The sequence below is a fragment of the Oryctolagus cuniculus genome, chromosome 2 (assembly GCF_964237555.1).
Source record: "Oryctolagus cuniculus chromosome 2, mOryCun1.1, whole genome shotgun sequence".
Classification (NCBI taxonomy): Eukaryota; Metazoa; Chordata; class Mammalia; order Lagomorpha; family Leporidae; genus Oryctolagus; species Oryctolagus cuniculus.
The window spans coordinates 128071767-128091579 of NC_091433.1; the positions used below are offsets into that span (position 1 = coordinate 128071767).

A 19813-nucleotide genomic window follows, 5' to 3' on the forward strand; every position below is an offset into this window, starting at 1 on the left:
CCTCCCCACCTCTGCTCCTCCTGGAACAAAGGACTTTCTGGATGTAAATATGAAAAATTCCTGTCTGACTTTTCCCCCTGAAGTTATCAGACAGGGGGAAGCCTGGCTGGTGTCACCCGGCCTTAGAGGAGCCTTAGCAGAAGGATGGTTATCGGGTAGAAGGGGCAGGGTGTTTAAAGTGCAGATACTGGGCTGCACCTGGAAGGTTATAGGGATGACTTTGAGATGTGGATGCTGGACCTAGATGTCAACTCCTTAGGCCTTTGTCACACACACATAAGCTCATTTCTGACTTCCTACCTAACAAATCCATTGCAACCCTAAACAAAACTTAAGCTGATTTTTTTTAGGTGATGATATTAACTTACTCTAAATTTTAGATGGAAGGATAAAGGACTGGAAATAGCCGTCGGCTTTGGAAAAGTAAAGGAGAGACTAACACTGCTAGATACCACCAAGCCTTGGTGGTAGAAACAGTATGAGAACAAACAAAACAGATTAACTGGACAGAGAGGAACACTGAGAAGCAAACCCTAGCAGACATTCTGTATTTCAGAAAAAGTGTCCCAAGCCAATAAGAAAAGACCTAATAACTCATTAAGAACTTGAAAAAAAAAATTGGACCTTACCTAAAACAGAAGGATGGACTCCTTAAGGGTTTTATTAATCCTTTAAAATAAAACAAAAAGAAACCATATAAATAAAATTAATGGAAGATCACATTAGTGCCTTTAGAGAGAGAGAGAGGTCACAAATACAAACCATAAAGAAAGAAGATGGTGAATTTGATTATAGCAAAGGATGGATTCCTGCCCAGCAAAGGACACCATGAGGCAAATGAACAGGTCAGGGGACAGCACATGGGGTAGCTACAGCCAACAGGACCGATGCCTGGGTTGAAAGTCCGTAATGAATATGAAAAGGCAGTTAAGTGAAATCCAGAGAGCTAAGAAACATGAGGGGTGCTCAGAGCCATAGTAATCAGAGCAATGCAAATTAGAGCAACCACGAAAATCTCACTTCGCCCTCGGCAGAGGACCTACGATTCAAAAGCTGGATAATGCCAGGCGTTAGCAGGGATTTGCTGCTCGTGGAATCCAGGGCCGCGGCAGCCTTTCAGGGAGGTAATCTGGTCGTTGGGGCGGTCAGAGGCATTGAGTGCTCACCCTGTGATCCAGGCCCCTGCTCCAGGGCAGGTGCCCAGGGAGATTACCACAAAGACGATTAAGGAGATGTGTGCGAAGATCCTCTTTGCCGTGATGTTTGTGCAGCTGGAGTTGAGTCACGCACACATCCACCGCGGAGAGAACGGGTGGAAGAGCACACGTGCACACAGTGGGATACTGGGCGGCAGCTGGCAGTGATGGATCCCATGGACACCAGCAGCATCCGTGGTCTTTAAAAGCATGGTGCTTATAGGGGAGGAAAATGAGACTTTGAGCCAAGAGCAGTCTGTACATTTCAGAAAGCATGCATGCAAGGACCATAGTACAAATGCTTCATAAAAACACAGACAAAAAAAGTCACCCACCAAACGCAGTAACAGGGGCGTCCAATTCTAAGTGGAGAATGGAAACAAAAGGAACAAGGAGATTTGAAAAAGCAAGCAGGGTTTATGAAAAGTGGAGTGAGCACAGCTAAGGGCATTCTTGCCTTCTGCACCTCGGGCCCAAACTCAAGGAAACAAAGCAAGCGAGCAAGAAAACCAAGAGGCTCGGCAGACCCTGGAAAAACAAGGAACCGAAAGAGTTTTCCCTGTGCTGAGGGACCGAGGAAGGGGGCACCCTGAGGGAAAGCCTTGAGCATGCAGAACCCAGGGTTTGGAGGGCCTCGCCCTGGAGGAACCCTTCCTAAATCAGCTTCTAAACATAGTGGGAACTAAGGGTCTGTCCCCTCGGGAGCCCCCAGTGGGAAGTGGGAGAGCAGCTCTTCCCTGAGGCTGCGAGGCGGTGTGTGTGTGTGTGTGTGTGTGTGGCACCAGCACTGCCCTGAGCAGCAGCCTGGGTGAGGCTGGCCCAGCCAGCTTCAGGCTCCCAGCCTCCCCAGCCTCCCTGAAGGGTGGGTAACCCGAGGGGAGCTGCTGTGGCCTCCCCCACAGCTCAGTGATGCAGGGAGGCGTTTGGGGGAACTTGTTACACCTCCTTTGTCAAGATGGTCCCATTTTTTAAAACAAAAAATGGGCTCAGAATATACTGTGTTGTAACACACTTTTGGCATAAAGCCACATATTGTCACTATTTTCTGTATTATTGAATATTCTTCCATGACACTGTTAACTTATTATCTAACACAATGTGACTGTCTTAGAGGGCGCACACCTGTTACTTTGTTAACTGCTCAGACCCACGTCACCCCACTCTTTTCCATATCCTATTTCCGGGGCTCCCTTTGCTCACTTCCTGCCAGGCTCAGCCAATGGGAAACACTGCAGAAAATTCGAGGGTAGAGAAGAGAGAGAGAGAGAAACAGGAACATGTCTACATCCCCCACCAGCTGTGGCTCCAATTCCTTCCTCTCTCCCCAACTTTTGGATTCTGACCCAGCCAGTGATGTAGGAGTAGCTCTCCTTGATGGTGCTAATCACTGGCTTGCTTCTCTGTACTGTTGGCCTTCTCAGTTCTTCCCCTACCTGTGTCATCAAGTCATTGTATTAAACATGTTTACAGTGCCAGAGTGGATTGTGTGCCTGACTGGACGCTGATACAGGGTGGGTGGACCCAGTACATAGTCTCTCTTTTTAGCTATTACAAGTCACACAATGGCTAAATCTTAGTCCTTACATGTATTTCAAGGTGTACTCCACATAGAATGAAACTATGTGTATTTCTTTAGCACAAAATTTCTAGAAAATTACACAAAACCAGCTTTTGATGCATATTACTCTTTCCTCCTCCAAATGGGTTGTACCCACTTACAGTTCTACCATAGCATAGGAGAATGTTCCCAGCATCTCACCAGTCTGATACCGGAAAAAATACAGGGTCAAATTTTAATTTCCTCTTTACTCAGTGGTTCTCTGTATTAGCCTTTTAGCCTTGGTCTCCTTCCTCCCTCAGCTGTCATGAAGCAGAGCCATAGGAACACCAAAGGGTACCACTAGGGACTTTTGAGATATTCCCCAGATTTTTGCTTTGCCTACTGAGAGAGGAGAGGTTAGTAGAGCAGACAGAGGCAAGTGCCTTTTTTTTTTTTAAAGGATTTGTTTATTTGAAAGGGTTACACAGAGAGGGAGAGACAAGTCTTCTATCTGCTGGTTCACTCTCCAAATGGCTTTAATGACCAGGGTTGGTCCAAGCCTGAGCCAGGAGCCAGGAACTCCATCCAGGTCTCAAACATGGGTAGTAGGGTCCCAAGTACTTGGGCCATCTTCTGCTGCCTTCCCAGGCATATTAACAGGGAGCTGGATTGGAAATGGAACAGCTGGGACTTGAACCGGTGCTCTCATGGGATGCCAGTGTCACAGGTAACAGCTTAGCCCAGGGTGCCTCAGTGCCTGTCCCAAGACGAGTGCTTTGTGGATGTTCACACAAGGGTTATCTGTACTGAATGTGAACCAAGTCTGCCTGTAGAGATCCTGGCTTATGCCACGTGCCAGCCAGGCTGCTGAGCAGCAGGCCGAGGACCGGCCATGGTTTCTGAGTGATGACATCCAGGGGCTCGAGGACGGCACAGGTCCACTGTGATGGGGTTTCTGGGAAGGCCAAGGTCTGGGATCAGGTGGTCTTAGCCACGTGCCTGTCAGACCCACATGGGTGGCCCCTGAATCTGGGGGCCCACAGCACAGATTCAACCAACCACGGGTCAGAAGTATCTGAAAAAAATCGAGTCTGTGGTGAATATTCAGAGACTCCCCCCACCCCAATATTATTCCCTAAACAATACTGCATAATATTTACATAGCATTAGGTATTGTAAGTAATCTTGAGATGATTTAAGGTACATGAGAATATTGTGTAAATTATAGGCAAATGCTGCACCATTTTATAAAGAACTTGAGTATCTACAATTTCTGGTATCCATAGTAAGTCCTGGAACCAATCTGTGGATAGCACAAGATGGCATACATTAAAAATCAGGGCACTCATAAATGATTCATCAAACTGGCCAGGAAGTATTTAAAAAAAAAAAAAACACATATATTTATTTGAAAGAGTTACAGAGAGGCAGAGGCAGAGAAAGAGTCTGTCTTCCATCTGTAGGTTCACTCCCCAATGGCCACAATAACTGGAACTATGCCTATCCAAAGCCAGGAACCTGGAGCTTCTTCCCGGTCTCCCACATGGTGCAGGGGCCCAGAACTTGGGCCATCCTCTACTGCCATCCCAGGCCATAGCAGAGAGCTGGATCGGAAGAGGAACAGCCGGGACTAGAACTGGCGCCCATATGGGATGCTGGTGCTGCAGGGGGCAGCTTTCCCTCAGCACCAGCTCTGGAAGTATGGTTATGCCCCCGAAATAAACATACTCTTGAAAGTGTCCAAGAATCACACACTATTTTGAAAAATGTTAAAATTTATTAATAATAGTTAACATCACATAGTTAATTCAACTAGTTCTTTATTGTACATGACAACATCTTCACTAGACTGAGTGCTCAAGGATTTGAGAGGATGCGCTTGTCAGCACACCCCAAAGACTGAGACCCACTGTATTTACACCAAGCAAAGCAGCAGCAGCAGCTAGGAGCTGTCACCCAAACGCTGGGAACACAAACATTTTTAAAATGCATTTCCATCATTCCTTTTTAGAAACCAACAACACATCTTTAATAGTTACACATGCTTCCCGACTACCTTTAAGAAATGTGCCATTTCACAGATGATGTCTAATTTTCAAGTTTAAGTTGAAATTCATCTCTATTTCATAGGTACCTTTTTGTGACCCACAAACCTGCAGGTGGCTTTCGGCTTTCATTAGAGAGGGAGGCGCCCACATTCTGGTTCAATTGGTGCAGATGGGAACAGCAGAGGAGCTACCCCAGACAAAGGGAGCCTGGAACAAATGAGAAGGAACTGGCCCATTCCTTCTGAGCTTCCCAGGAGGCTGGAGAGTTTTCACTTATTTTTTACTTTGCTTTGTTAAAAAGTGACAATCAAGCCTTGTTTGTAGTACAAGTTTGGAAAATGTGCAAAAAGCAGGTGCAGTTGAGTCTATCCTTCAAATTCCCGTTCCAACCTTCGCATTTTATTTAGTAGTGTTACGAGGCCATTCTCTATATCACATGTGTCCAGGTTTACTTTGTTTTGTTTTTAAAGATTTATTTATCTGAAAGGCAGAGTTTTAAAGACAGAAGGAGAGACAGAGAGAAAGAGAGACATCTTCCACCCACTGGGCTCACTCCCCAAATGGCCACAATGGCTGGGTTGGGCCAGGTTGAAGTCCAGAGGCAGGAGCTTCCTCTGGGTCTCCCATGTAGGTGGCAGAGATCCGAGCACTGGGGCCATCTTCCACTGCTTTCCCAGGTGCATTAGCCTGGAGCTAGATTGCAAGTGGAGCAGCTGGGGCTTGAGTTGGTGCCCATATGGGATGCCGGCAGTCTCACCCCACTAAGCCACAGCTCTGGCCCCTACGTGTGTCCAGGTTGAATGGCTGTGGTTGTGCATATCTGGGGGCAGAAATGGGCCTTGGGGGTTCAGAATTAATCACACTCTGTAAGAATAGGGTAGGGAAGCTTTTATAACACTGCCATCCCTCCCAACAGTTTGAAATAAATACTGTGTATAAAACACAAAAACGGTCAGCACACCAATGCCAGTTCAGCCTAAGAAAGCACATGGATGCTTCCTGCAAAACATTCACTAAACAAACCCAAGGTGTCATTTTCTAGGAGGGCACTAATACATTGACAACAAATGTCCCTGAGGTTTTGTTTGGTTATTTAATTGCTTCGTTTTGGTTTGATGATTAGATAGCGATTTTTACACATTTTTGGTGGCTTCCTTCATCTTCTCAGAACTCTGAAGTACCGTGAGTGCTCACTGCCCTAAAAAGAGAATAAAGATGTCTACACAATGAGTCCATGTGAAATGAATCCTTTGGTTTCCTTGTTGCACCAGGAGAGTCTCTAGACGGAGCAGCAATTGCTGTGGTTCCTTCTCCAAGCCACAGGCCCAACTCCTGTCCCTGTCCCTGCCTTCCAAATGTTCCTAAGCCTACAGGGAAGGAAGTGATAGACGGCGGCTGCTTTGCCATTCACTCACCCAGGAGAGGCTTCCCTTCTCTTCCGGCAGGTGAACGAGGTATTTCTAGTAACTCTGTCAGTACTGTCACCTTCCATCTTTAACTACACTAATCTACTTATGAGGCCAAGTCCACGGAGACTCTGCAGTTCTATATACATAACAAATTAACATATAAATACATTACATACAATTGACCATTACATGTCAACATGAAACAGACCTACTTCCTCAACTAAATAAATTTCAAACATAAATTAAAATGAAAATACAGTGTTTTCACTTTTACAGGAAAAACAATCTTAAAAACAAACCGAAATGCTCTCCCTCCCGCAGAGGTCCACTGTTCATGGATGATCCATGCACCTGCATTGAGCCCAGGTGCAAGAAGTATCGATTCCTGGCTTTGGTTTCATTGCCCAGACATGGGATTCTTGATTCCAGGGAGAGCAAATGCTGGAATCCACAGGGCAAACACATATAGATGAGGTTGAAGAGCGGCTGCCCCGTGGAAACCCGTTCCCTCCACTGCCACCTCTCCTTCTACCCCCCAGTTGTCTGCAGGAGAATCAGGCTCACTTGGATGAGACCACCCAGGTCTCTGATGGGATCAGCAGGACCCACGCTGGGGGCTGCTCTTCACAGAGAACGCTACGTTCAGGCTCCACGATGAATAGCTCTCTCCATCGGCATCCCTATCCTTTGGAATCTATAGGGATGTGGAATACGATCAGGGGTATTATTACTAAGAGTTAATTTCTTTTTCTAGTTTTAAGAAAACCGATGGAGCTGGTTGTGACCGGTGTGGACAAATTCTTACTCCAACGTGTATGTATCGGAGAAGGGCCAAGGCTGAGGTACCGAACTCTACAGTGAGTAATTACAGAGACAAAACCCAGTCCAATGGGATCCTCTCTGCCAAGGGGTTGGTCTCTGGCACAAGGGGTGATGCTTTATGATTTAAAACCAGGGAGGGAGGAACCAGAAGTCCCTTGTGATGCCAGGGGTCCTATCGCTGTCCGGCTTCGCGGATGCGGCAGGCCACGGCCGTGATGAGAGCCGCCCCCTTGCCACTGCCATCCTCTGACTCCAGGAAGGACACGTCACATTTCGGAGCCAGTTCCTTCACCGTCTCGTGCATGACTTTAGCAAAGCTGGAAGACACAGGAGAAAAGCCCCTTAGTCGGGACGGATTTGTGTCCTCAGAGATGAGACCCTAGGAAGTGACCCTGGAGACCCAGCAGTGACTATAACTGAGAAGGATGACAGCTACAATGCAGGAAACATTTATTACCTGTTACCTACCAGAAAACAGGGGCTTGGGGATGCTAGTACTATGCTCAAGTTCTATATCACAGTGGGCAGTTGAGGGGACTAGGACTCACCTTTGGGACAAATGTCAGAGATTCTGGCAAATTATGCCCTGAAAACTCATCAGTGAAAGAGCAGTTCAACAGTGAGAGAAGCCACGAGCTTGCCCTGCAGAAGTGCAGAGCTCATTCCAAAACTCAGCAGGGCATATAATTTTATATTTTCCAAGGGCGCTGCCTCACATCAAACCACATCCACTCCAAAATGCCACTGAACACAAAAGGCACACATTTTCCCAGCAGGTCAGGATGTTCTCCCTAGGGGAATCTGCACTCGACCCCGGGGCTGGGGGCTGGGGGCTGGGGGCTGGGTTTCTGACCCCCTCCTAGTCGTCATCTAGAATGCAGGCCCCTTTTTTGCAGTGACACTGATCAAGAAAAGGCTCCTTCACTAACTGTGTAGACTCTAGAAGAATCTCTTAAAACAAATTACGATGCAAGCGGTAAAGAGTTCAGTGAAAGACTCCCTGTCTCCTACTCCAGCCAGGGCGTGGGTCTACTCCTTAACCTTCAGCTGAAAGTCTTCCAGGGGACAAAGTCTGGGGCACTTCCTGTCCTCACAATAAATTATTCAAAACATGTGCAAATGAGAGAAGAAGAGAACAGAGAAATGGAGATAAGGGTAGAAAAAGAAGAAGAGAGACGGATGAAAGGATGGCCAAGTTTCTGTAAGGGATCGGGTAGGAAATACTTTCAGTTTTGAAGGCCATTTGGTCTGTTTTGACTACTCTGCCATGGTAGCATGCGAGCGACCAGACAAGACGTCAACAAATAGGCCAGGCTGAGTTCCAACAAAACATCGACAAAAACAGTCAGTGACTGTGATTTGCCAACTCCCGCTCTAGACTGTAGGAAAAAAACTCTTGCTTGCGTTCCAGCATAGAACTAGAACACTCACAACAGCACTGTTTGAAATAGTCAAATCCAGAAGTCACTTCAACAGTAGAATGACCTGTGATATACTCAAAAGGGCATGCTCTCCAGCCCCGCACGTGAATGAACTACAACCGCATACTTTAGTGTGGATGCATCATCTCAAAACCATGCACACTGTGTGGGAAAAGCCATTCACGGAAGAGATCCCACGATTCCATGTAAACTAACCAACAGAGCTAGACACATGGATCCACGGTGGAAAGAAAAGCAAGAGATTCATTCAAAACAGAACTTGTCTGTGGCGTAGCGAAGTTGTGATTGCAGAGGGGCTCAGACAAACACAGGCCTACTTCTGGTCTTCAAACTGTAACGCACAGTATATAGTCACACTCCTCAGAATGGCTGATTAAGCCACCATAAAACGTTTCTAAGAAAGAGAGAAGGAGGAGAGTGGAGAGGTGGAAGAGGAAGCCAGCGGAAGGGTTGAGCCCAGATACTCACTGAGGATGCAGCTTGTAGAGGGTCCCGTCCACGCCCACTGTCACTCTGAGAGTGTCCAGCCCCCGGTTTTCTCGTATCTTGTCTACCACGGCGGCCATGCCTGCGCCACAGAGTTGGGCTGCCCGCCGCGCCACCACAGTGCACACCTCCTTGACGATGATGCTGTCATCACAGGTGCTCTCGAGCCCCAAGTGGTGCAGGATGGCACGGACCTGGAGCAGGGCCAGGCAGTCACTGGAGCAAGAAAGAGACAGTGGGTGGTCAGCCATGTGCCACGAGAGCTCGTGGCCCCCACTCCCGGGCCTGGATCCTCTACCAGGAGTGGCTCCATGGGGGTCTGGCCCTCTGGGGAGCGTGGCCTGTGAGGTGGCTCCCGATCCCACACACTGGACCACACTGCTCTGCCTGAGAATGACAGGAACATGAAGGAGCAGCTCCCATGCCACCCTGTCCAGGCAAGGTAGGGCACTGCACCACAAAACTGAGACTCAAAACCTGTGTCTTCCATGCACTTGGAAATAGTAAAGGCAGTGCGAATGCCCAGATGTGGCAGTCCCAGCTGCAAAGCTCTTATGTCCTTTCTTTCACTGCTGTTCCTGGGTCTGCAGGAGAAGCAAGAGCTGACCAGCGACGGACTCCTGCTCTATTTCTGCTGCCCTGTTCCCTGTGGTCTGAACTCAGCTTATGCTCTATTTATGAAACAAATATAAATAAAATGGTAGGAAGAACAAACTCTATCATAGGAGAGGGGCTATTTTGGGAACCATCTCCTTGCTCATAGAGAGACACATAAACCAGAATACATTTTCTATTCACTGGTGTGAAGCCCTAGGGGCCCATTCACAGCAGCTGGCCAGTGCCTGGTCTTCCATGCCCCGAGGGTAACAGCACAGCCTTAGTAACTAAAGGGCTCTGACATTGACATCTGAATTTGGAGATTTTTCTGCTCTTGGATTGTAGAGAAGCACTGGTCTGATGAGTACCAATCCAATGGCAGAAAAATCTCCAAATTCAAAAGTCAGTGTCAGAGCCCTTTAGTAACTAAGGCTGTGCTGTTACCCTGGGCCACAGAAGACCAGGTCTACACTGCCTGACGTTTAGCTCTTTCCTCAGTTCCGGTTACCTGGTGACCACGGCAGGCAGTTGGGAACAAGGAACTCCCGGAGAACCTGGTGCTTTAGGGGGTTATCTCCCCCTGTCCATGTCAACTGACATCCTACGAACAGGCATCCATCTACCTTAGGTAGGTGGTCTGAAACCCAACAATATCACCTCGTGTGGCCTCGTGCCATGCTTAGCATGATCTTGCATGAGAATGTGACATGTGGTCATGCACCGCATCATGACATTTTGGTCAACGGAGGACCGTAGCCAGGCAGCGGGCCCATGATGTATCCTCACTGTTTGGTGATGCAGGACTATATTTGCGCCTAAAATGACCCCTATCCATTATGACCCTGGAGATAGCAATGTCTTGGCCTCGGAAGTGACCTTTGTAAAAGCCATGCCCTGATCTTCCTGGATCTGTGGCTCCGTTAGCTTTTCTAGCCAAGAGAAAAATGGAGGACGTAGTCTCACCCTGCCCCAAGCTTAAAACTCTCACCTCTCAATCTGAGACAGGAACTTGGTTTCAAAGATTCCCCTGGTCTTAAGTCGCTCTGAGATGCGGCCTCGGAAGAGCAGCCCACGCTTGGTGAAATCGATGAGGATGTTCCGGACGATCTCGCCCAGGTACATGCCACTGATCATTTTCTCAAACCTGCAGGGTGGGCAACGTTCATGGAGGTTAAACTGGAAGGGGGCAGGATGTGCTGAGACATGAAGAGGCCAGCTCAGTCATCCCAACGCACGAGAAAATCGAGGGCATGCTGACTCCTCTTAGCGTGAAAGGTAACACCACCAAGTTCACTTGGGCAAGATACCTGGTGTTCTCACATGCTGATCTGTCACCCGCAGCCAAACTGATGGTGGCGCACAAGGCCCACAGGGCTCCCTGGAACTGTCCCACCTTCCTGGATCATTTCCAAGGCCTACTCCCAATTCCTCAAGAGGAAGCACACACACAAACCCCACCACATTCGGATGCCATCTTAATCCCTAACTTCACTAGACATTTGGCATGCTTTCTTCTGGGCCTATCCAGCACAAATCAAATCACTAATAACAACTGTAGACTCCTTGTCCTGGCTACTGGAACCGAACATGACCATGCCAATGACTTGAGGGTCTTTGGCCCAGCACAACACCATTCAAAAAGTCAAGGTTGGGGCCGCCACTGTGGCACAGCCAGTTAAGCTGCTGCCTGCAGCACTGGCATCCAATATGGGTACTGGTTCCAGTCCTGGCTGTCCCACTTCTGATCCAGATCCCTGTTAATGCAGCTAGGAAAGCAGCAGAGGGTGACCCAAGTGCTTGGACCTCTGGGAGGGGGAGACCTGGATGGAGTTCCAATCCCCTGGCTTTAGCCTGACTCAGTCCTTGCTATTGCGGCTATTAGTGGAGTGAGCCAGCAGATGGAAGATCTCTCTCTCTCTCTCTCTCTCTCTCTCTCTCTCTCTAACTCTGCCTTTCAAATAAATCAATTACTCTAAAAAAAAAAAAAGTCAAGGTCTCCAGTTTCAACCAAGATCCCGCAGCTACCCACCATGTCTTGCCCCAGCCTGCTTCCTTCTGTAATGCTGCCTACCTGGCACCTATACCTTTGTAGGCTGGGACCGCTACTCTAGATAAATGTTTTGCAAAGTGCATTCTGCAGAACTAGGATCCCTAATTAATGCAGTTAGGAAACACTACAGGTAACTTTTTTTTTTATTATTATTATTATTATTTTGACAGGCAGAGTGGACAGTGAGAGAGAGAGACAGAGAGAAAGGTCTTCCTTTGCTGTTGGTTCACCCTCCAATGGCCGCCGTGGCTGGCGCACTGCGGCCGGCGCACCGCACTGATCCGATGGCAGGAGCCAGGTGCTTCTCCTGGTCTCCCATGCGGTGCAGGGCCCAAGCACTTGGGCCATCCTCCACTGCACTCCCGCGCCACAGCAGAGAGCTGGCCTGGAAGAAGGGCAACCGGGACAGAATCCGGCGCCCCGACTGGGACTAGAACCCGGTGTGCCAGTGCCGCAAGGCGGAGGATTAACCTAGTGAGCTGCGCCGCCAGCCACAGGTAACATTTTCCTAATGAAAAGTATGTTAGACCTTCAGGCATTGTCTCTGAGCTCAGACCCTCGTCCCCACCATACGTGGAGCTTTGTGACACCGGGACTGGTCCCCTGCTCAGTTCTGACAACAGAGGACACTGGATGCTAATGGATGGAGGAAGAAAAGATTGACTCCCACCTGCACTAGCAACACCTCTTCACCCTGGTAGCAGCAGGTGTCTGCCCTTCCAATTTGTTTTCCTCACAGTCCTGGCTATGGTGCCTCTCCCACCTGCTCTCCCAGCCTTGGGGCGACAGTTGCTGCCTACACCAACTAAGTCACAGCTTCTCGTGTGCACTTGACAAGAAACCTTCCCAAAGCAACCTCCTCTGCTAACCCCGCAAGAGAACGAGTTATCTCGGGAAATGCTGACACAGAAGGTCTGATGGCTGTTCACCATGCAGTCCTGGGATGCAGGATCCACACGAGCTGGGCGCCTACCTCTGCTTGCCAGGGTTGAGGGAAAGCTCATCCACAGCCACGTCGAATTCTGTGCGGAAGTCGTCCAGGCACCCGTTGTCCCCGAAGGCCCCCCACTCCATGTTGATGCACATCCGCCCCTCGTCCCCGTCCACCAGCTCCACGTTACGCATCTCCTCCATGTAGCAGGCATTGCTGCCCGTGCCTGCCAGTCAGAGAAGCGCGAGCCCTGCTCAGCCCTGGCCTCCCGCCCTCCTGAGTCCCTGCATCCCCACACAGAAGGGCAGTCCGGTCCTCACCAACGATGAGGCCGACTTCACAGTGAGGGTCTTCGTAGCCACAGGTCATCATGGTTCCCACGGTGTCATTCACCACGGCAACCACGTCCAGGTCAAACTCCTGAGAGGACAGAAGCACAGGCCAAGGCCACCAGTGAGCCCCCGACTTCCAGACTTCTCCAGAGATTTACATGACTGTAATGTTTCAAATTCTTATTTTGTTCACGTCTGCTCAGATGTCACCTCCTCAGAGAGACCACCCCTAGCCGTGCTGTTCAGGTGCTCCTCCCCAGCCCACCCACTCTTATCTGCTCACTCCCACCCAACTTCATTGCTCGTCACAGCCCTGAAGAGCACCTGCCACTGGGCCTTGGGGTTTATGTTTACAGAACAAGACTTTGCTGTGGCCACTCCTGAATCCCCAGGCCAACAGCAGGGCTTGACACGGAGGGGACACTCAATAATTATGCAGTGAATTAGGCACTTCCTCCCCCTCCCTGACCAGTGCACCTGTCCTTAATGCTCCCCTCCGTTTCTGAATGCATTTCAGGCATCAAGGAGATGCCACGTCTCTCACCTCTCGCCGGTGGATGGCTTCCTTCAGCAGGCTGACTACGTCCTCGCCCTCACAGCCGGATGCCTTAAAGCCTTTCGTCCACTTGAGGAGGATGCTCTAAAAACCACACGTGGGCATGGACAGGAAGTCAGAGAAGGGTTCCCGAGTCATTCCCAGGGGCCCGGCTGCACTTCCAGCTTTCAACCTCACGCACGAGGAGTGCTAACCCCACTTCTCAGGGACATGCATGGGTTTACTGAGCGCCTTCTACACACTGCTGGGCTAAGCATACAGATCACGTGTGTTGCCTCATTTCACCCTCACAGCCAGCTTGTGGAGCCTTCATCACTATCAGGCCCACTTCATAGGTAACTCAGGTTCCAGAACAACTTACCCAGTCTCCAGCTTAGGAGAGAGGAGCAGGACCCACCTCCAGGCCTGCTGCTGATGAATGGGCTCATAAGTACCATGCAAATGTCCCTCTACACGTGTCTCCTTCACTGGGCACTCTTCCCTATCCCTGTCCTTTATATAGCACACAGCGTGTCTCTTCATTTTCAGATTCCTGTGTCTATGAGCCTTTTTTTTTCCCCAGAGGAATAGAGACCAAGAGAAAGAGGAGGAATTCTCAGCTGCTAGCTCACACCCCTAATGCCCAGAACAGCTCAGGTTGTGTCAGGTTGAAGCCATGATCCAGGAACTCAATCCAGGTTTCCCATGTGGGTGGCAGGGACCCAACCACATGGGCAGTCCCCTGCTCATCAATCTCCAACAATGCACATTAGCAGGAAATTGAAATTGGGAGTGAAGCCAGGACTTGAATCCAGGCACTCCAATGTAGGATGCACACATTTCCTTTTTTTTTTTTTTTTTTTTTTTTTTTTTTTTTGACAGGCAGAGTGGACAGTGTGAGAAACAGAGAGAAAGGTCTTCCTTTGCTGTTGGTTCACCCTCCAATGGCCGCCGCGGCCGGCATGCTGCAGCCGGCGCATCGCACTGATCCGAAGCCAGGAGCCAGGTACTTATCCTGGTCTCCCATGGGGTGCAGGGACCAAGCACCTGGGCCATCCTCCACTGCACTCCCAGGCCACAGCAGAGAGCTGGCCTGGAAGAGGGGCAACCAGGACAGAATCCGGTGCCCCGACCTGGACTAGAACCCGGTGTGCCAGCGCCGCAAGGTGGAGGATTAGCCTAGTGAGCCGCGGCGCCGGCAGGATGCACACATTTCAACCCAGCATCTTAACTACCAGGCCACACACCCACCCCTAAGCAGGGTTTCCGCTGTAGGATTTCCCAAAACCTTAATAATACCAGTGCGCATAGGGAGCTGAACTCTAAGGGGAGGGAGAAGGAGGAGGCGTTCATAAAACTCAGTTGAGCAACTTGAGGGTCAGTGTTCCAGGGACGCTGTGGGACACGCTGGCCTTTCCTCATCACAGGGGTGGGCTCCTCTGCTCTGGCCACCTCTACCCGCATGGCCTTCCCCACACCGGCCAGGCCTGTCTGCCTTTCTTCCCCATCACCTCCGTCCTCCGCCTTGTTCCAAGGGCTCCTTGTGGGCCCCAGGTGCATGAGCAGATTAACGTCTCACTGCACGTCCTTAGGGATTCACCTCCTAGTGGTGCTGTGCTCCAAGCAGCAGCTCTCACTTCCAAGCTCGCTTCTTATCTGTAAGTGTCTAAGGCAGGAGCCAAGCCTTGTGTACCCAGCAACTGCGTCCACAGCACACACGCCAGGCACCTACAGCAAGCATGCGGGCAGCTACAGAGAGAAAACGGCTTAGATGACGGTGTTCGGATATCTGCCACACCAGTCCTCAGCCCACACCCAGGCATCGCCCCTTCAGTTCCCTTCCACTTCTCAGTGCCCTCGTGCCGAGAACCATGTCCTTGATCCAAGGCCAGCTGAAGGGGAATGAGAGGCAAAGGGGAGACTAGGGAAGAGCCAAGGCGTCCGCACAACAGGAGGCAGAATGAACACGTCCTGATCCTGTGAAGAGGGCCTGCAGCAGCATCATGGCGAGCATGGACTCAGGTGTCAGGAAGCCAGAATTGAAATCGCAGCTTGGCCGCGCCCAGGCTGTATACAAAGGCCCTTTGTCGTGGCTATGAGAACCACAGGAGATAAAGGCACATAGGAAGTCTCATGAAGTACCTGGTACAAAGTAAGTGCTTGGGGCTGGCGCCTTGGTGCAGTGTGTTAAGCCACTGCCTGCAGCACCAGTTTGAGTCACTACTGCTCCACTTCCGAACCAGCTCCCTGCTAATACGCCTGGGAGAGCATCGGAGGATGGCCCATGTGCTTGGGCCCTGACACCCAGGTGGGAGACCTGGAAGAATCTCCTGGTTCCTGGCTTCAGTCGGAAGCCATGGCAGCCATTTGGGGAGTGAGCCAGCAGATGGAAGATTTCCCCCCTCCCCTCCTTTTGCCTCTCCCTAACTTTCCCTTTCAAATAAATAATTAAATCTTTAAGGGAAAAAAAAAAGTGCCTAGAAGATGTAAGTTGCTAATATTTTAATTCACATGATCGGCACCCCAAAGACTGCTACAGCTGAGCCAACCTACCTAACCGCCACCGGCCTGGACTGAGTCATTCCCACCAAGGGGTGGCTCCTTCCTCCTGGCCGCTGCCGCCCTCTCCTCCCTGCTCGCGGCTCAGCAGTCCCCAGAGCACACCGGGGAGGGCCGTTACCTCGTCCAGGCTGTTCTGCTGGCACGGGAAGGAGAAGGTGAAGCCCAGCGGCAGCGACACGCCCTTCATGCCCATGTACTCCAGGAAGTCGGCGATGCACTGCACGATGTGGTCAAAGAGCTGCAGGGCCAAGTGGGGGCGCTCAGGGAGGGGCTCCGGCCAGGCCAGGCTCCCCCCACAGGGTCTGCATCCAGAAGAAACGCAAGCCTGGGCCCAAGACCGGCCAGGCCAAGGGTGGGCAGACGGTGCTGACCTCGAAGGCCAGAAGTCCACCGGGGCCTGCCAGAGTGCGTGCGCCTCACCTCATCCCCCGTGCCGTGCATGACCTCCTGCGGGATGGAGTAGATCTTGTTGTGCATCTCCACGCCGCGCCGCTTCCCGTTCCGCACCCGCACCAGCAGCACCCGGAAGTTTGTTCCTCCGAGGTCCAAGGCCAGGAAGTCTCCTTTCTCTGGAAAAGAGGCCCAGAAGGTGGTGAGCTGGGGCATCCCCACCTCACAAGGGCAGACTGCCGTGTCGAAAGCCCCTCCCCTGGGGGAGGGGCCCCTCCCCAGCCTTGGGGGTGATGGGCGGTGAGCTCCACCTAACAGTGAAGATCCCCTGGGCCAGATCCCTGCTGGATCCTTTGAACGCAAGTGGAGGGGCTCCAGAAGTCAGACTGAGCTCAGCAGAAGGCAGGGGATGCTGATCTAGGACGCTTAAAGCCATCCAAACACACCATTCCTGCCAAGTCTGATGCCACCCTGTTTAGATTCTAGGATACTAGGACTCTAGCAGAGCCCAGATCTTTAAAGGAACTGGAAGGGAAATTATTTAAAATGAGCAACACCTCCTCTGCTGAGCAAGTACAATAGGCTACACAGTCCTCATCCAATCCCTTAGCAGCGCTGCAGGAGATGGATCTATTCCTTCTTGGATGACTGAGACCTGGCTGAGCTAGGGTAAGTCACTTGCCTGAGGCCACACAGCCAGAACAGGGTTCAGCAAGGGCCAAGTCCTGGCTGCTGCCTCAGGAACCCGTACCCATTGTGCTACATCCACCAGCCTGCTCATGGATGGTTCCCTTAGAATTGCAAGAACATCATTTCTTTGCTTACAAGATCTACACAGGGACCCAGATACTTCTGTACAGGGCCAGACACCTTGAGCTTTGTGGGCCATTCAGTCTCTGCTCCAGCCACTGATTACTGCTTCAGTGTTTCCATCAGCCACAGGCAATGTACACATGAACAGGCACAGCTGTCTTCTAATAAAACTTTATTTACAAACACACACATGAACGAAATCTGACCCTTGGGCCGCGGTTTGCAAATCCAGAGAAGGCTCTGAAAACTGAATTCTTGGGTGTGAATCCCTACTCTGACATTTTCTAATTGTTTGAACTTAGGCAGGTTTCTTTTCTGTGCCTCAGCTTCCTGCCAAATACAGCAGCTTGTTAATAAACAAAAGGAGGCGTTAATCTTGTTACCTTAACACAGATTAAGTTGGACCCACAGTAAGGATTCTAAAGTACCGACTGCTATGACTGTCCGTTGGAAACCCTGGTTGTGTTTATCACACCCTGGAATCCCCCACTAACACAGCTGACGGAACCTGTTCTGGTCTGAACATGCGACGAGAATGGCCAACATCCACACCGGTGCAAAGGCACGCCCAGCACACCAGGCGCAGGCCTGCCGCGCGCGTACCTGTGCCGTCGGGAGTGGCACACACGTAGGTGGGCAGCATCTTGACCGGGGCCACGGCGTGGGTCTCCTTGCTCAGGCCACGCTCCATTTCTAACTTCATCCTCCTCTTCACCTCCAGCAGCTGCTCGTGGCTCAGCTTCAGGGCCTCCAGGGTCTTCTGGCGGGCTCGGTGTTGGTCAGCCAGCCGGTAGGCCACCGCTGTCACCATGGCCGCCCCTTTGCCACTGCCATCCTCGGAGCGGAGGAAGCGGACATCACAGTCGGGCACCAGCCTCCGCACGGCCTTGTGAAGACGCTTGGCGAAACTGCAGTCGCCCATGCGGGACAAGAGACAGGTGTCCACGGTCAGAACCGACAATGCATTTTCTCAGCCCAAGAGCCCCAAGGCACCTGCAGGAGCAGATGCTGCCCTGACAGCCTCTCCCCAACTTTTCCCACGGCAGGGGTCACTGTGTAAACATGCAGATATTCAGCTGGGGTCACCCTACTCTGAACGTAACTGTCCCCCGAACGCAGTCACACAAGACTTCCTCTTCCTCACCAAGTGCCTCTACCCAACATGGTAGAGACCCCCTCCCTGCTGGAGCCGCCCAGTGCCATCAGTTGATTCTGACACCACCTACTTTTCATGCTCCATCCCTCATTTCGTTAGGTGCTACCTGGGAAAGACCCAATATTGGAAAACTAGGAACGTTCTTCTGGACTTTGGTCTCACTTCTGCCCGTGATCCCAAAAGTATGTGAGCAGCAAAGGGTAACAGGTATGTTCAGCAAAAAGTCTCCAGGTGGCGGCTACTTTGAGCCAGGATCTTGCTCCCGGGGCTGCGGGCCAGCAGCCTCCCCGGCGCTGTTAGAGAGATGCAGGGTGGCGAGCTGACCCCAGACATTCTGAGCCAGAACCTGCCTCTGAGAACCTCAGAGCGTGCAGGCGGAAGCTTCTGAGGCACTGGGCTAGCAGACGGGAGCCTTCCAGGTCTCAACCGGAATGTGAACATTTTGGCATATGGGGCCCGAGGGTTCATGGCGGGAACAGGACAGTCTATACTGAATACCATAGCCAGCAGGGGCGGCAGAAAACCAACTGGGCTGTAGTGGCCCTGGACAGAGGACCCAGCAGGAATTCAACAGAGGGACGCACTGGGAAAGTGTGCAGCAGCTAGGGGAGCTCCATGTGGGGCCCACGTCACGTGCAGTCTTCAGGAACCACCACCTCTCACGTCAGGGCTGAGACCCTCAGACTCATGCTCCATAGTCCACCCACCCCACCCTGGGAGGCAAAACGGAAGCGGCCTGCCCGTGGGGTCCCCCAGGGCCCCAGGAGGCTGACTCACTGCGGGTGTTTCTTGTAGACAGAGCCGTCGACCCCGATGGTGGAGCGCAGCCGCTCCTCGCCCTTGTTCTCCTTGAGGCGCCGCAGCACAGCCGCCAGCGTGGCCGCGCACAGGCTGGCCGAGCGCGTGGACACGATCTGGCAGATGCGGTGAGTGGCCACACAGTCCTCCTGTGTCGGGTCCAGGCCGAGCCGCACGAGGACCTCCAGAGCCTTCTTGATGCCATCCTTCTCCCTGGGAATTGGAAAGATGGCTCGTGAGCATGTGGGCACATGGGCTTGTGGGTTTGTGAGCTCGTGGGAGGGAGGCAGCAGCTTGCAGGACAAGCCCTCAGCTCCAGCAAACTCCAGCTCCCAGTGAGGGCAGAGTCCCTGTCACTGCTCAGCCCACCACAAGGGAGGGACAAAGTGGAGGAGGGGGCACAATACAACATGGCCACCCTGAGGCTCCTCTCCCAGACACACACACACACACACACACACACACACACAAAGTCACACCCTCACAAAGCTGCCCTATTACTCCTCCTGCTGCCCCCTTCGCCTCCAGTGAGAAAAACTAGTATTTCAGGCCAGCGCTGTGGCATAGAAGGTTAAGCCTCCAGGCATCCCACATGGCCGCCGGTTCAAGTCCTAACTGCTCCACTTCCAATCCAGCTCCCTGCTGATGTGCCTGAATCCAGCTAGTGTCTGCCTGTTTCCTCTCTAGCACAGTCAGAATCTCTCTG

At 51.4% G+C, this 19813-nt stretch overlaps 1 protein-coding gene across 2 annotated transcripts in view; it reads right to left on the bottom strand.

Annotated features, from left to right (window-relative positions):
* Positions 1 to 4493: 4493 nt before the first annotated feature.
* HK2 (hexokinase 2) overlaps positions 4494 to 19813 on the bottom strand; it is a 61353-nt gene continuing 46033 nt past the window's right edge. For both annotated transcript variants that reach the window (XM_002709709.5, XM_070068862.1), the window contains 10 exons: positions 19087 to 19320; positions 17757 to 18061; positions 16371 to 16519; positions 16069 to 16188; positions 13398 to 13493; positions 12842 to 12941; positions 12564 to 12747; positions 10529 to 10684; positions 8926 to 9159; positions 4494 to 7332 (listed from right to left, as the gene is read on the bottom strand). In XM_002709709.5, coding sequence (XP_002709755.1) covers positions 7188 to 7332; positions 8926 to 9159; positions 10529 to 10684; positions 12564 to 12747; positions 12842 to 12941; positions 13398 to 13493; positions 16069 to 16188; positions 16371 to 16519; positions 17757 to 18061; positions 19087 to 19320 — 1723 coding nt within the window. In that variant the 3' untranslated portion in view covers positions 4494 to 7187. The remainder of the gene's footprint in view (positions 7333 to 8925; positions 9160 to 10528; positions 10685 to 12563; positions 12748 to 12841; positions 12942 to 13397; positions 13494 to 16068; positions 16189 to 16370; positions 16520 to 17756; positions 18062 to 19086; positions 19321 to 19813) is intronic.